Source organism: Lithobates pipiens, unplaced genomic scaffold, assembly GCF_037356315.1.
Source record: "Lithobates pipiens isolate NorthernLeopardFrog02 unplaced genomic scaffold, aLitPip1_a1.2 Scaffold_16, whole genome shotgun sequence".
Classification (NCBI taxonomy): domain Eukaryota; kingdom Metazoa; phylum Chordata; class Amphibia; order Anura; family Ranidae; genus Lithobates; species Lithobates pipiens.
Genome location: NW_027507748.1, coordinates 252,588,434 through 252,605,863, shown reverse-complemented (window position 1 = coordinate 252,605,863; position 17,430 = coordinate 252,588,434). Strand labels below are relative to the sequence as shown.

Below are 17,430 nucleotides of genomic sequence, written 5' to 3'. Positions count from 1 at the left end.
AGTGACCCCAATTTTTCTAATGCTTCATCAGCATCATAAGCTTCCTCTAGAAGTCAACTCAATTACAATAGGCCCAAGAAATCCAAAAGGAACTCCCAGGGCAACAACACCCACGGTAACTCCCAGAAAAAACACATAACTAAATCGTCGGTACTTGGCGCATCTCGCCACGACTCCTCGGTCCCTGGTAATACTGCCCCACCTCTCCCCACCATGTTCCAATCTGACACTAACACTCTACTCCCGAGAATTCCATTATCCGGTACAAAGGCACCACCACGTCTCGGGAAGATCGCACTGTTGAAACTACGCACAATTCGGAAGCTTCATGACATTCGGATCAGGTAAGGACTGAATCCCCTGTACCCACTGATCCTTTTTCGGACAATCTGAATGTTATTAATCTGTCTACGTACACCCTATCCAACTTACAAATACAAGTCTTGGCTAGGGGATTAAGCTTCTGCCCCAACCAGAACATAGATCAGTTTGAAGTTATCAAAGATCTCCAACTCTTTGCCAGGAAACTCATCTTAAAACAAATGTATACTAAAGAAATTCCTACCCGATCAGACTTCTAACCATACAAATTAGAAGCATTAGAAACACTTATCCAAACTGTTAGAGGAAAATGAAACGCCAGACCTTATCAACCATATAGATCTTGAACAACTTTTGGTTCCTTTCGATCAGTCGGCATCTCCCCACTCCACCACCCCCTGCAGTCAAAAAGAAATCGGACAAGTTCCCTAACCTTAACACCAATCCTAATGTATTAGCTTTTCGTAAAACTAGTAACCAGAGACATATGCAAGATCAAATTATCTGACTGCAGCAAGAACAACCTGTCCGGACCTGAACGTGAAGCCCTGAGTTCACTCAGGGACCACCCCACAATAACGATCAAACCATCCGACAGGGGTGGTAACATTGTGGTGATGGATAATGAATTCTATGTGGATATGTGTACTTCCATATTGAACAATCAAGACTGGTATTGCAAGATACCAGCTGGACGGATTGAGAGATTTCGCAAAGCATTTTATGAGTTGATTGACCAGGCCTATAGTGCTAACATTCTTAACAAAGCTGAGTGGAACTACATCAGAACGCAGCACCCACGCACGCCTACCTTCTATGCTTTGCCAAAACTCCATAAAAGCTTGACACGACCTTTAGGTAGACCCATTATCTCCGGTAATGGTTCCCTAACCGAGAAGCTTAGCAAATTTGTGGACAGCTACTTACGCCCCCCCTCCTCAAACTTCCTAGCTACATCCGTGATACTCCACACCTACTTCAAAATTTAGACGGGCTGAGTGTCCCCCCAGACTCTGTACTAGTTGCCATGGATGACCAGGCCTTATACAGCTCGATCCCGCATGACAAAGGCCTTGCATGCATAAGACATATTATATGTCAGAACAGCCAGTGTGACCCTAAGACCAATGAGTTCCCCTTGGCTGCTCTTGAATTCATCGTACACTACAACTATTTAACCTTCAATGGTTCCCACTGCCTCCAGGTGCAGGGTGTTGCAATGGGGACCTCTTGTGCCCCATCGTACACTAATCTGTACTTGGGGGAGTGGGAACAAATGATTCAGCACTCGGCACCACTGGCTCAATACATGGAGAATGTCACACATGTGGTTTCTAACTTTTTGGAACAACTCAACATCAATGCATTTAATCTGTCTTTTACTATGACTTGGAACAAGGAAGCTATCGCGTTCCTTGACACAACCATACAAAAAGATACCCACGGCCTACTTATAACAGGTCTGTTTAGGAAACCCTCCACTGGGAATTCAATACTTCATGCCACCAGTTATTTAATGGCTGCTCTCACTTTGTGAGTGTAGCAGGCATATACCTGCAGGTCTGTCATGGCTTGTTTGCTGGACCTCCCGCCCCTTGACTGGTTAACATCCATCTCAGGTACTAATCCGATCCTTGTGTATTAGACATATATTTTTTCATTTTTCTGCGGGTCTGTTGACCTCTGTTGCATACATGGCAATAGCACCTTTTTGTACCGCTGTCCTCCACAGATTCCCTGGCCGGTAATATTGCCTTCCATGCCAGGTGTCCCAGGTTGGTCTCCTATATATACCAGGTTCTCTTTACCTCCTGGTTGAGGGGGGTCAATTCCCCTGCACAGAGGCATCCTATACTCTAACACAGTGGTCATCAACCCTGTCCTCAGGGCCCACTAACAGGCCAGGTTTGCAAGATAACCGAAATACATCACAGGTGATATCATTTGCTGCTCAGTGATTGTAGTATTCTAGTCTGCATCTCCCTCAAGGTAATACATAAAACCTGGCCTGTTAGTGGGCCCTGAGGACAGGGTTGATGACCACTGCTCTAACAGGACCGCTGCATCAGGTACCTTTTTATACATAAACACATTTGGATTTTATAGATGTTACTTTAGACCAAGCATGTCCAAAGTCCGGCCCGCGGGCCAATCGCGGCCCGCGGTCCGGTTTTGAGCGGCCCGCCTGGTAATCTAAACATATATATCTTTTGTGGCCCCCGACGATCTCCCAGCGCCAGGGCCACAAAAGATATATAGTCTGGCTGCATTGGAGATAGGAGGCTGTACGAGCGCTGTGCACACAGGAGTATTTCCTGTTTACACTGCAGCCTCTGTAATAGGAAGTCCCATCTCCGCCATTGGACGACTGTTCTGTCCATCAAAGGAGGCGGGACTTTCTCTTAAAGAGGCCGCTGTGAAAACAGGAGATTCTCCTGTTCTTTGGCGCTCGTCCAGCCCCCTCCATGTCTCCTCCAAGGCTGCACTGATGGCAATGGTAAGTGCATTCCTGGCTAATAGTGAGTGAAATCCTGGCAATGGTGGCTGCATTCCTGGCAATAGTATGTGAAATCCTGGCAATGGTGGCTGCATTTCTGGCAATAGTATGTGAAATCCTGGCTAATGGTGGCTGCATTCCTGGCAATAGTGAGTGAAATCCTGGCAATGGTGGCTGCATTCCTGGCAATAGTATGTGAAATCCTGGCTAATGGTGGCTGCATTCCTGGCAATAGTATGTGAAATCCTGGCTAATGGTGGCTGCATTCCTGGCAATAGTGAGTGAAATCCTGGCTAATGGTGGCTGCATTCCTGGCAATAGTGAGTGAAATCCTGGCAATGGTGGCTGCATTTCTGGCAATAGTGAGTGAAATCCTGGCAATGGTGGCTGCATTTCTGGCAATAGTATGTGGAATCCTGGCAATGGTGGCTGCATTCCTGGCAATAGTATGTGAAATCCTGGCAATGGTGGCTGCATTTCTGGCAATAGTATGTGAAATCCTGGCTAATGGTGGCTGCATTCCTGGCAATAGTGAGTGAAATCCTGGCAATGGTGGCTGCATTCCTGGCAATAGTGAGTGAAATCCTGGCAATGGTGGCTGCATTTCTGGCAATAGTATGTGAAATCCTGGCAATGGTGGCTGCATTCCTGGCAATAGTGAGTGAAATCCTGGCAATGGTGGGTGCATTCCTGGCAATAGTAAGTGAAATCCTGGCAATGGTGGCTGCATTCCTGGCAATAGTATGTGAAATCCTGGCAATGGTGGCTGCATTCCTGGCAATAGTGAGTGAAATCCTGGCAATGGTGGCTGCATTCCTGGCAGTAGTATGTGAAATCCTGGCAATGGTGGCTGCATTCCTGGCAATAGTATGTGAAATCCTGGCAATGGTGGCTGCATTCCTGGCTAATAGTGAGTGAAATCCTGGCAATGGTGGCTGCATTCCTGGCAATAGTGAGTGAAATCCTGGCTAATGGTGGCTGCATTTCTGGCAATAGTATGTGAAATCCTGGCAATGGTGGCTGCATTCCTGGCAATAGTATGTGAAATCCTGGCAATGGTGGCGGCATTCCTGGCAATAGTATGTGAAATCCTGGCAATGGTGGCTGCATTTCTGGCAATAGTATGTGAAATCCTGGCAATGGTGGGTGCATTCCTGGCAATAGTAAGTGAAATCCTGGCAATGGTGGCTGCATTCCTGGCAATAGTGAGTGAAATCCTGGCAATGGTGGCTGCATTCCTGGCTAATAGTGAGTGAAATCCTGGCAATGGTGGCTGCATTCCTGGCAATAGTATGTGAAATCCTGGCAATGGTGGCTGCATTCCTGGCTAATAGTGAGTGAAATCCTGGCAATGGTGGCTGCATTCCTGGCAATAGTGAGTGAAATCCTGGCTAATGGTGGCTGCATTCCTGGCAATAGTGAGTGAAATCCTGGCAATGGTGGCTGCATTCCTGGCAATAGTGAGTGAAATCCTGGCTAATGGTGGCTGCATTCCTGGCAATAGTGAGTGAAATCCTGGCTAATGGTGGCTGCATTCCTGGCTAATGGTGGCTGCATTCCTGGCTAATGGTGGCTGCATTCCTGGCTAATAGTGAGTGAAATCCTGCCAATGGTGGCTGCATTCCTGGCTAATGGTGGCTGAAATCCTGGCTAATGGTGGCTGCATTCCTGGCTAATGGTGGGTGCATTCCTGGCAATGGTGGGAGCGCAGATGGGCACTGACCCTTATTTTGCTTCAGAGTTTTTTATTTAAAATTTTAAGTTTTTTTTCCGGAAACTTCCCTCTTATTCGCCAATAAATACGGTATATCCAAATAACACGCCCAAGCTCATCTCTTCAACACACACAGCCACAAAGGCAAGAGAATTCTTGTTGGGCCGTGTATTAGTGTTCGAACGAACACACTTAGACCGATTTTTAATGGTTCAAAGAATGTCAGGCAAAATGGTCGGCCCTCGTGCATGTTCACTTCATCAAATCTGGCCCTCTTTGAAAAAAGTTTGGACACCCCTGCTTTAGACCTACCGTGTTTACTTGTACACTATTACCCCTTTAGGAGCCCTCCTTGGGCCCTTTGGCCAGCTTCTATGCAGCTTTGTGTCCTTTCAACATTTTCCAGCAGTGCTTTGATGCCCCAGGTGCCCTGGTTGCAACCCCCCAACAATCTGTGACTGTAACACCCTCTCTTTCTGGATAGTTCACGTCCCCTCTGAGGACTCCTGTCTACTATTGTTGACAATGGATGGGCTCCCATATATTCTTGTTAAATACAGATGGGACCCCTCCTAATGGCTCCCTGCGAAAAAAGGTACCCTGCATAGCCCCCTTTTGTTTCTCATATTTACATACCTATACATTTCTACCTCTTTATCAAGACCCTATCACCATTTTCTCCCTCTTCCAGCTACCTGTTTCCTACATGGTGTTTGTTCCCGGGCCCCGTGGGGGATTTCTTGTGGGCGCCCCTGCTGAGGACTTTCTGCAGTGGGTGAATGAGTGGGCTCCGCCTTTAGCCCCGGGCCGGGCATCTGAGTACCGAGCGGTGATTTCTCTCCTACCTTTGTACATACATCACCAAGGATCTTCCCTCCTTTGATTTTAAAAAAAGAAAATTTGGATGCATTATTATGATTGCATGATACACCACAGGGTCAGTATATATGGTTGAATTTATATGTGAGATGTTCTCATTTCTATGGTCAATATTTGTGGTCACCTCTACAAATATATTGCTACATTTTTCTTATATTGCTTTCTCATTATAGATATACACATATATATATATATATATATATATATATATATAAACTCATCATTGCAAATTTCAACACGGAATACTACCAACTCATTTTTCAAGCTTATCGACAGGGCATCATTGACCTTAATACGTGGAAATACTTAAATGTAAAAAATCCACAAATTCCCACATTCTATTCGTTACCAAAACTGCATAAATCCCTTGTTAACCCCCCGGGCCGACTCATTGTATCAGGGTGCCAGGGTTTAACAGAAAACGCTAGCACACTAGTTGACAAGCATTTATTCCCGCATGTACTATCTTTGCCCTCCTATGTAAAGGACACCATTGACTTACTACGAATCCTGGATGGAAAACAGCTTCCCTTGAATACTTGGCTGGTTGCCCTAGATGTGGAGTGTCTCTATAACTCCATTCCGCATACGGCGGGCATTAAAGTCATGCATTCTTTTTTGAAAGAAAGAGGACCAACCTCTCAAGCGTATGATGGTTTTGTGCTCCAACTTTTGGAGTTCATCCTCACTCATAATATTTTTATGTTTGATCGTTCCCACTACCTCCAGGTACAGGGTGTAGCAATGGGCACCAAATGTGCCCCTTCCTATGCCAATCTGTACCTGGGGGGTGGGAACGACAGATTTTTTCCAGCGACCAACCTCAGGATTGGAATCAGTTCATCCTGGGTTGGCATTGCTATATCGATGATATCCTGATCCTTTGGACAGGCACCCTTGACGAACTACATGAGTTTTTTGATGGTTTGGCTAACAATCAATTTAATTTGAAATTCACAATGGAATACAGTCAGACTCAGGTTAATTTTCTCGACTTATGCATCAAATTAGATGATAGGGGTGTAATCGATACATCTCTCTACCGTAAGCCCCCAGCAGGAAACACTATCTTACACGCCGAAAGTGCACATCCTAGATCACTTCTAAATAGCATTCCCTACAGCCAATATTTGCGTCTTCGCCGAAACTGCACTCAAGACTCAGATTTTCAATTAGCTGCCAAAGATTTGTCCACTAGATTATATCAACGTGGTTACAGTAAATCATTACTTAAACGTACTTATAATAAAGTGATTCAATTAAATAGAACTGACCTAATTAATCCGAAACCGAAACCTACTTCTAATTCACCTCTACGCATCATTACGCAATACTCCCGGCAACACAACCAAATGAGAGCAATTCTCATCAAGTACTGGCCTTTATTGCTGGCGGACCAAACAATTCACAAATATATAAAACCATTTCCTCAACTTGCATATCGTAGGTCCCAGTCTATGAAAGACCGACTAGTCACAAGTCATTTTGATATTCGACAACTTATTAAAACTAATCGCACTGGCACATATCCTTGTGGCCACTGCGATGTTTGCCGGTTCATCTCTAAATCACCACACATTACATTACCTAATGGGTCTCTTCACACCATCAGATATAATGTGACATGCAAAACCGTAGGAATAGTATACCTTGCAAGCTGCTCCTGCGGAAGTTTCTATATTGGTAAAACCAAGCGCCCGTTTTTTAAACGGATCAGAGACCATATGTCACCACTATTCAAACGACTGTGCACTACAGCATTGAATAGACACATAGGTATTTTTCACAACTTTGATCCCAATGTTGTATATTTCTCGGCCCTTGAGCATGTACCTTCTCATGCTCGAGGGGGTGAAATCGATACCCGTTTACTTCAATTAGAAACAAAATGGATATACACTCTAGAGGCCACAAATAATCCAGGCTTAAATGAATATATAACCTATAAGCATTTCCTTTAATTTAATTCTGTTCAACCCTCTGCTTAGAATTATGCATTTACATTATTCAAGAATGGATTTTTGTCAGTACTCTATAAAAATCCATACTTCATAAATTTAGGTACCAGCTTCACATAATTGTTATATGGTTGACTGTTTCCCTTCCCTGTACTTCCCATATTTAAAGATAATATACCCCCTTTTTTTTTTTTATTGTCTTCTGTGCGAATGGTATGTTTTTATGTCCGTATGTGCTCACCTCATTGTTCCTTTTTTACGTATATTTATCTATTTCTGTATTTAATTGTAGTTCCTTTGGATCACTATATAGTGTTATATTGTCACATTGTTGTAAGGATGTTATAAGATTGTTAAACGGACCTTATTATCCATTTTTCTGTTACTTGTTGTTGCGTTATACTTACCAAAATAAGTTTAATTCATTGTCCCTTGTATATTCATAATAACGTTTTATTTTTTGATTATTTTTTTCTTGTTCATTTGATTATCCTACCATCATTCCTTTATTGTGTATTTTTGTATCTTTGTGGATTTGGTCTACACATTGCAGCCCATTACTCTGCTCGCTCACTTATTTTACCAACACCTATCTACTTCCTAATAATAAATGTTTTTTTTTATACAAAAAATCCTTTTAGCACTTGTAGCCACTTATTTCTCCTCTCCTGGAGCCCATCCTCCTGATGGGGTCTCTTTTGTGGGAGCGTACCTGTCTCCCTCATCCCCGGGATTGGTGCCTGTATGGACGCACGGGTCGAGCTGTGTGGAAGCCCGACCCGTTTGAATGCAGGCTGCCTCGGGAGAGTATTGTGTCCCGTGGTGGTCATTGTGAGGTAGCGGCTTGCTACGCTTAGCGAACCTCTACGCTGTCATCTCTGCGATCTCCGCATATGCTTGCTGCGTCATTCGGGTTTCCGTGGTTACGGAGCCGCCGCCGCATTGCTTTGTGGGGATTGTAGGCTCAACCTCCCGGGACGCATGCGCAGTCATGCATTTTCGTCGGCTTTCACCCGGCGTAATTGATTTGACGCCGAGTGTCTGGGAGATAAAAGGCACACCCACTTTGCAGGTGTGTCGGCTCTGCAAGACACTACAGCGAGGATACTTTTTTCTAAAGGTTGGTTTTTTGACTAGAACATGGTCTCTCCACACAGCCCATGTTTCTTGTCCTACTTTTGAGTTATACCTTCTCCTTTTCCTCCCCCTGTCTTTCTATTGGGGTCTCCTTATTTCTTATCTGTCACATATTGATACCTATAGGGTCTACATACGTTGGCTGTTTGACCTGCCTGCTGTAACCCATTGCCAAATTCCTCCATCACAGTGCAAGCTTATATCAAGTCCAGTGGAACACTGAAATTTCTTTCTTTTGTCTGCCTATGGTAAGCGTTTTTCTTCTAGCGATCTATTTAACAAATCTGAGCATAATGCCATCTTTAAAATCATAGCTTAACCAAATATTATCTATGAATAATTTCATCCATCCATATATTTTATTTCTTTTGTACATACATATATTGGCCTTTCTCAGGGTAACTCCTTATTAATTCAATCATAATCTAGGTCCACACTTTGATACTACATTCTATTCTGGACCTGCTTATCCGCAGCTATTTGTTCCTTTTTTGAAACACACCAAATACCAACTTGCTCAGGTAGGCTCAGGTAGGCTCTTATTGTTGTTTTACCTTAAGTGATATTGGCATCTCCTCTAAATCCGGTAGATCGATCTTGGGAGCCCGTTCTGGCCTCTTGAATTCTAACTGATAGTGGATATCTGTCCCATTTATCTCCTGCAGCCACCATTTGGGGAATTTTGGGACTGGTCCGCTCTCCACGTACTAAAGGTGTCCCTGTCTTATCGTGAGGGTGGGGTTCTTGTTTGGAGTTAGGTAGGCACAGTTCTTCAATCTAATGCACAACTGGCTTTTCCAGCTGAAATGGATATTTTGATGATAGGCAACTCCTATCCTCATATTGATTAGTGGTTCCAAATTAATAACTACTGCAGTAGGGAACAGACACAAAAGATACGCTCAGCATCTTTCCAAATAACCGTTCTCCTTTATTATGACGCATTTGAAGGCTTTTATACACATGATTACGTAGGTATCACATTAATATTACAATTGTACGTTTATGGTAACAAGGGGCGTTACATAGGCAGGCTTATTCTAATCAGAACTCGAAAGAATGCAAAACATGTACTGAAAACATTGTTAGTGCCGTGTGCACAGTGAGGGCATTGTGCAATACATATAAAATAGAATACAATTATATACAGAACCTACAAATTTCCATTACAGTCTCCTCTCTTTTGATCAATATTTTGATCACTAACCATACCTGCTATCACCTTTAACCTGGAACCTCCACACGCTTAGGTGGAGGTAATCCTGGCCAAAGAGGCAAAAACTCCATTGTGGAGAAAATAATAGCTGAGCAGCTTTTTTCATTACAAAATGACTTTTCACTGTGAAAAACAAAGACATATTTACAGAGTACTGGCTGTACACTCCTGTGGCCAGAATGGCCTTCTAGCGTAATTGCTGGTATGCTGACTTATCAGCATATGTAAACACAGACGATTCTACATAAAATGGAGGTACAAAAGACAAATATGACTTCAACATGGCTAAACTACTTTTCAAATATATATATATCCCTTACAATTAAAGTAATTGAATCAAAAATTGCCCTAGACTGTGATCGCAAGAAGGAAACAAATCAAACACAGAGATTTCTTTCATTTAGTCATTTTTGCAGTGTCTGGTGTAGATCCAGGTCACTTTTCCTTCAAGTTTTGCAAAACTGTACATGAAATAGATGCTGTATTGAGTCTCCAAACATCTCCTTATATATAAATGTCTCTTAACAATCCACAAGTCAACTGGCTTTAATTTTAGATCCTTCCAAACTTTTAGGATCTGGAATTGGGGAGAAAACACATAAATGAGTTTGTCAAAAACCTTAAAAGATCAGCAACATTCTCTGTGAGATCCGAATGGAGGACTTCAGCTGCTGAGACAAAATATAAGCAAGTGAGCAACACACTCCCAAACCAAATCCCAGAGAGTCCAATATCCCCTCACGGGCTTGATAAAATATAATAAAACATTCAGGCAAAAGTTTTCTAGTTTCTTACTCTACTTTGTCCGCTACATTGTAGACAGTAGGGGGTGTAAAAATAAAACCTCAAAACTTCTAGTAAGGACTCTCCTATAAAAATGATTTCCTCTGTTACTCTCTGTAGATTCTGCACTCTGTACTTAAAAACTACTTCTGATAACACTTTTTTACTGTGGCCGTTGCAGTAGCATTTGCCACTGGACATCCAGGAAACATGTCCATACAAACAAAATACATACTCGTAACATCCTGACTTGGGCATTTGGATATATCTTTTTGCTATCTCTCTCTACCTTAAAGTTGAATTATTAATCCCAGCTATACTGGGCCAGAACTAGGGTGGAATCTGTGAGTTGCACAGACCCAGCAAGTGTCCAGGGCTGTAAATGCAGCATCTTTAGAGTCGCCTGGTCTGCTTCCATATGTGAGTTTTACTGTTAGTATGGCTACCTCAGCAAGAACCTGGAAGGCTGAAAACAGCCGATCAAATTAACTTGGCATGCTTGATTGGTTTACCTGCCGAAGTAAAACAAACTTCTGACCCTTCAAATGGAACCAAAAGCTCTCTATCTCTTGACTATATAAATATATACTCTTTTTATAGCTCACAGGTTTTTCTAAAACATGGAGCTCTGCTTCTTGAGATGGGGAAAAAGGATCCAATGACTCTGAATACAGGGAATCCTTCTGGGTGATAAACTTCATCCTCGGTATAAAACCAGGAATAACACTACAAAAAAGTAAATACTCGGGTCTTCAGGGAGTGTGTCCTGCACTGGGCTCACAGCAGCTGATTCCTATGTCATCAATTTAACACATGTGTTTTTTCTTTGTCTCCAGCCTCCTCTAATAGAGGCAATAAGGTGGCTGGATTCAAATGTACACATTTTTCATTGTTAGATTTGTACATAAACACACAAAACAAATTCATATTTTGAACCTTTCATTAGACAAACACTTAGCTATATATTTGCTGTGCAGAATGTCGGACTATTAAAAATTAAATATTCAACCAAAATAATATATGTAACTTTGTCTAATAGCAACTTTGCATAAAGCTACAACTCTGATATATCAGAGTGAACCCTTCATTACTGGGTCCAGCTTGCATAAATATAACAATGGCTTGTTTTCTATCATGCTGTTTGTGTAAGAACTCCAGTTTAATGTTTCAAAAAGACAACTTTTTCCTAGCAATATTATAATAAATGATAAGAATACCCTGCAGTCATGCAGAGATGTCCATAAATCCTAAATATTCTTCTACTTATACCCACTGCACTTACAAGGAAAAGGGGCACATCATTTCACAATCCACACATTCTGCTTTGGATTTCAAAAATAAAAATACATAAAAACAAAAGGACCAACAATATGTATGACGGACCAGAAAGCACTTGGCCATCAAAAACTATAAACCAACTGGCTGCAGGCTGCAGCTATCCTAACAGGGTGTGTGGACTTGATGTGATGGGTCTGTTATATTTACATGTTATTATTACTCTCACATCATGGACCACACATTAAGTTATTATCAGACTTTAAGATTTCATTTTTGTAGAAAAACTTCCTATGTATCCCATCCATCTTGGCTTTGTTAAACATTATTGCAGCTGTATTCAAATCAACAACCTCATCTTAATATTTTTTCTTTCCACTCAATAAATGTAAAATTACAAAATTGTTATCTTAATCTAAACTAATTCAATTTTTACCAATTTCCCCATTAACCTTGATTTCATTTCCAACCAAAGGTTGTCTAAACCAGTTTCAATATATCTATATTTATTAATAAAATTGTTAAACTCATATTAGAAATTAATACTCATATGATAATTTCAATATCACACACTAATATATATGCACAGATAAATGTCCTTAAAGGGGGACATATTACTTAATTTTACTCAATTTCTCTCTCTTTTTTTTTTTTTAATGCACTGTTTCCACTATCATAGGATATTAAATTTGTGTAAGACACGGTTAATTTGTAACCTTCATTTTACCATGTTTGGAAAACAGATTCAAAAATAATTGTGATCACATTGTTTATCATTAGATTCGTTAACCCGACACATTTAGTTATAAATGTTTTGTCTAAAAAACTGAAATTGGCATGGTGTCCTCCCAGCTTATCACCAACTCTCATCCCAGCTACATTCTTTGAGGAGAGCACAAAGGGGGGGGTCACATCTGCGTACATGACACAAGCGAGCGAACTAAAGGTTCCAGCATTCACAAACATACTCAAATATATCTCTAAAATTGCTTACATTATTCCCATTTGTACACAACACATGCATATCATTCTCTCACTTTCTTTTAACGCTTTTTTAATACTTCCTTGCTTAAACTTCTGCTTTCTTTATTTTGTTCTGATATCCTTTGCATCCAATGTATTGTAATTCCATACTTCACATACTGTACCTTCTATAATCAGACGGGCAGCCATAGTGCTCATCCCATCTTCCCTCTCTGACAACATATAAAGCATTCTGTTTTAACTCTCATTACTGTTTCTTGACTTTACTAGTTGTAGTGCCTGACCCCAAATTCAGCCCACAACTTAACATCAAAAAGTCCCTTTCTGTCTAGTGTTAATGTCACTCTTGATCCATCCTGCTCACATAAATAGCTGTTTCTCTAGCTGTATACTCTGCATGATTCTTTGTCCCTATGGACTTTGGTGGTAACCCAGTTACCCTTTGTGGATCCCTGTCCACTTTAACCATTAATCTAGGGGCTCAGTATAGGCGGAACCGCACCTTCGGTTCATATATAGCGCTCCTCTTGCGCTGGGCATTTTTGAGGGTCTCTTACCCATCATTCCCTTACTTAATTTAATGCCCATAATGACTGGCCAGTCTTCTCTACGTGTGCCTATACCCTCTTGCCTCTAAACTACTTTAACTAGCAGATGTACTACATATATCTGTGAACAGCACTATTCTTCCCTTTCTCTATAACACTCTGATGGACAGTAGACAGTGACAACATAACATATAACCACTAATCAATACAGTTCGATTAAGGGGAGTAAAATAGGTACCCTTTGTCCCGAAAATGCCTTACCGATCAAGGAAGTCTGATAACTCAAATGTAAGCAAAAGGCTTACCTCAGCCGGCTGATTATCAGAAATTCCCGGATCGTCTCAAGCTCCTCGTTTCGGATACTCAGGGTCACCTGATAACCCCTGCTGGGCTGGCTTCGCCACCTGAAATGGATATTTTGATGATAGGCAACTCCTATCCTCATATTGATTAGTGGTTCCAAATTAATAACTACTGCAGTAGGGAACAGACACAAAAGATACGCTCAGCATCTTTCCAAATAACCGTTCTCCTTTATTATGACGCATTTGAAGGCTTTTATACACATGATTACGTAGGTATCACATTAATATTACAATTGTACGTTTATGGTAACAAGGGGCGTTACATAGGCAGGCTTATTCTAATCAGAACTCGAAAGAATGCAAAACATGTACTGAAAACATTGTTAGTGCCGTGTGCACAGTGAGGGCATTGTGCAATACATATAAAATAGAATACAATTATATACAGAACCTACAAATTTCCATTACACCAGCCTAATAATATTTCTTGAAATTTGTGAGCGTGTTCAGAGTCTGGGCTGCTTTTGTTTTTCATGACCTAATTTACTAAATTTGTTGTATTTTTTTCACAGTGAATCTCTTTTCTTGTTTTATGCACTAATCTATGTCAATTCACTGGCTCCCCTGAAGAAGCCTATGTGTAGGCGAAACATGTCGGGATTCCATCAGAATAGCCAAGAAGTTTTCGATTTGAACTAATTGACGGATTGTGGTTATATGTACTCTTAATTATTGTACTGATATTGTTATCTGTGTTTTCAAAATCTCGAATTTATCTTCACTCTTTAAAAAAAATTTTTTATCATTATATTAAATAAAACCTTTTTCCTTTTTTATATTATATAGTTTTTCTATTTCTATAGCACCGCAATAATCCTGCCCAGTACCTCTCGTTCTCTTCACCATGAAGACTTTGCCAGACTTTTGATCAATGCGGCTAGGACTCACCGCAAGTTCTTGCAGGATTGTTTTTGGGAGAAAGATAAATTCCAGGACTTTTTTTTTTTTTTTTTAAAGGTTACTGGTATAATAGTAGGGGGGGAATTGATCAATTGTCACTGCTCAGAAGCCTATAACTGCCCAGAAGTTCCTATCTTGGAAATGCAATGTAATAGAAAAGGTTCCCAAGGTAAAGGAAGAAAGAGTTTCACATAATTAAGTATGTTAAATTTTACAGTGCATGGGATAATGGCGGATAGACTAAAGATAGTATCTTGGATTGTCAGGGGCCTGAATCACAAGTTTAAGAGGGCCTCAGTATTCCAATATCTAAAACAGTCAAAACCACACATAATTTTCTTTCAGGAGACACACCTTGATGGTAGCAGGGTGATAGCCCTTCGGAAACCGTGGATTCAGAGAGCCTTACACTCTACTTATTCCACCTTTGCCAGAGGCGTGTCTGTGCTTATCAACAAGGCAATCTCATGTACGATCCATCAGGTCATATCAGATTGGGGGGGGGGGCGCGGAGGTACGTGCCAGTGGTGCTGGATGTGTGTTATTGTCGACTGTTATTGATAAATGTTTATATACCGCCATTCCAGGTACAATTGTTATATGATATGCTTGCTTGGTTGGCCCACTTCCTCCATCTACCCCTGGTGATGATGGGAGATTTCAACGCCATATTGGATGCGGCGCTAGACTATTCTAATCGGGGCAGGTAGATTTAGACCGAACTGGTAGGATGGGCTTCTGTTGCGAGTTTGATCGAATTGTGGAGATGGAGGCATCCGGCAGTTATATGCTACTCTCATATTTCAACGTCACATAGATCGGCAGCCAGAATTGATCTGGCATTTGGTAATGACAGAATGTTACAAAATGTAGAAAGTGTAGAATACCTGGCAGGGGGATTGTCAGATCATAATCCTCTCTCCCTTACCCTGTCCTTTCCGACGGGGTTGGGAAAGGAAGGGTGGCGTCTCTCCAAGCTGGCTGCAAAATGAACACGTATCAGGACATCTTGAAAAGCGCAATCAAGACATACTGGTTGGATAATGTAGATACCTCTGAGCCACCAATACTTTGGGACGCCTTTAAGGCGGTTACAAGAGGAGAATGTATATCAACCATAAAAATGGCACGAATTAATGAAAACAAAGAGCTTAATACTCTGGAGCATGAGAATGTGTGGAGGCTCTTGCGGGGTCTCCCACTGGGACCGCATATGAGAATCTGCTTAAGGCGCAGCGGTGCTTGTCTCTCCATATTAAGGGGTTGACGAGCTCGGACATTACCAAAACCGTACACACAGTGTTTGCAGAAGGGGATAGGAAAGGCAAGCTCTTGGCTATGCTAGTAGGCGGATCAACACCCTATTGCACATATTCCTGCAATCAAAAATGGGGTGGGCAATTTAGTTACTGAGCCGTCCCTTATAATGCTCTATACTCACCAATCCCAAGCTACGACTCTGGGGCTCTGGACTCACTGTTGGCAGGGTTGCCCATACCGAAATTGTCAGAGGAAGATAGTAATGAACTAGAAGCCAAAATAACACTCAAGAAAATTCAAGCAGCAATTTTTGCTTTCCCGCCCAACCAGGCCGGACGGTTTTCCCTTAGATTTTTACAAAGCCCATATTGAACAGCTGACCACGAGATTTAACTGGCTGTTGGAACACTGCTTGGTCAGTTCCTCACTGCCAGACTCTGTTAGAGGCGTACATGATTCTACTATTAAAGCCAGGGAAAGACCCGACGGAATTTGCATCATATAGCCCCATAACCCTTTTAAATGCAGACCTTGAGATCCTAACCAAAATTCGAGCTACCAGACTTGCTAAGGTCATCCCAACGATAGTCGACATTGGCCAGATGGGGTTTATGCCAGGGAAATTGACAGCCACAAATTTACGTAGGCTTTTCACCCATTTACAACTCCCACCTGGTGACTCAACTCACAGAATAGTAGTGTCCATAGACAGAGAAGGCATTTGATTCTGTGGATTGGAGGTCATGGGATTTGGGCCAGAATTTCAAAAATGGATCTCTGTTATATAAAAACCCCAAGGTAGCAATTAGATTGGGGTCCATGATATCGGACTTCTTTGAGGTGGGCAGGGGCACCAGACAGGGTTGCCCATTATCCCCATTCCTCTTTTCCCTGGTAATGGAGCCCCTGGCCACTGCACTGAGGTCTTCTGGGGAGGTTCGGGCCATTAGGGTGGGTACAATTCAAGAATCTAGCACTTTATGCAGACGACATGCTCCTGTTTCTCAACGACCCGGAGGACTCCCTAAGGGCGGTTCTGGCAGTTTTTGAAGAATTTACCACATACTCGGACTCGGTAAACTGGAGTAAGTGGTCTATTCTGCCGCTAGATGCAAAGGCTAAAGAAAGAGCCGACCCAGACTTGCCATTGCAGTGGGTGGAGTCCCTCAAATATTTGGGGATAAAGACTACTTCAAATGTGCATGACTACCTGACTCTAAACTTACTCCCATTGTTGTCTCTCCTCAAACAGAAAACAAAGCCCTGGATCAAACTACCCCTATCTAATTGGTAGAATAAGTATGCTTAAAATGAAAATCTTTCCGGTAATTCTCTATAATCCTTCCAGTAATTAGACATGCACCGGTTTGGATACCAAGATCATTTTTCAAACAGATAGATGGCATTGTTAGCTCATTCCTATGGGCACCTAAACCACCTAGGATAGGGATCAAAGTACTGCAAGAACCGGGTGATCAGGGAGGGTTGGCGCTACCAGACTGGCACAAATATCTTGCGGGGCAAATGGTTTTTGCCCGCAGATGGTTAATATCAGATGATGGAGACGCGGCCACAGTGTTGGAAGCAGCCCAT

General features: G+C 42.0%; 1 protein-coding gene across 1 annotated transcript in view; it reads left to right on the top strand.

Annotated features, from left to right (window-relative positions):
• LOC143982506 (zinc finger CCCH domain-containing protein 11A-like) overlaps positions 1-14,458 on the top strand; it is an 805,224-nt gene extending 790,766 nt beyond the window's left edge. Inside the window, exon 12 of the mRNA XM_077481309.1 lies at positions 14,190-14,458. Coding sequence (XP_077337435.1) covers positions 14,190-14,316 — 127 coding nt within the window. The 3' untranslated portion in view covers positions 14,317-14,458. The remainder of the gene's footprint in view (positions 1-14,189) is intronic.
• The last annotated feature ends 2,972 nt before the right edge of the window (positions 14,459-17,430 follow it).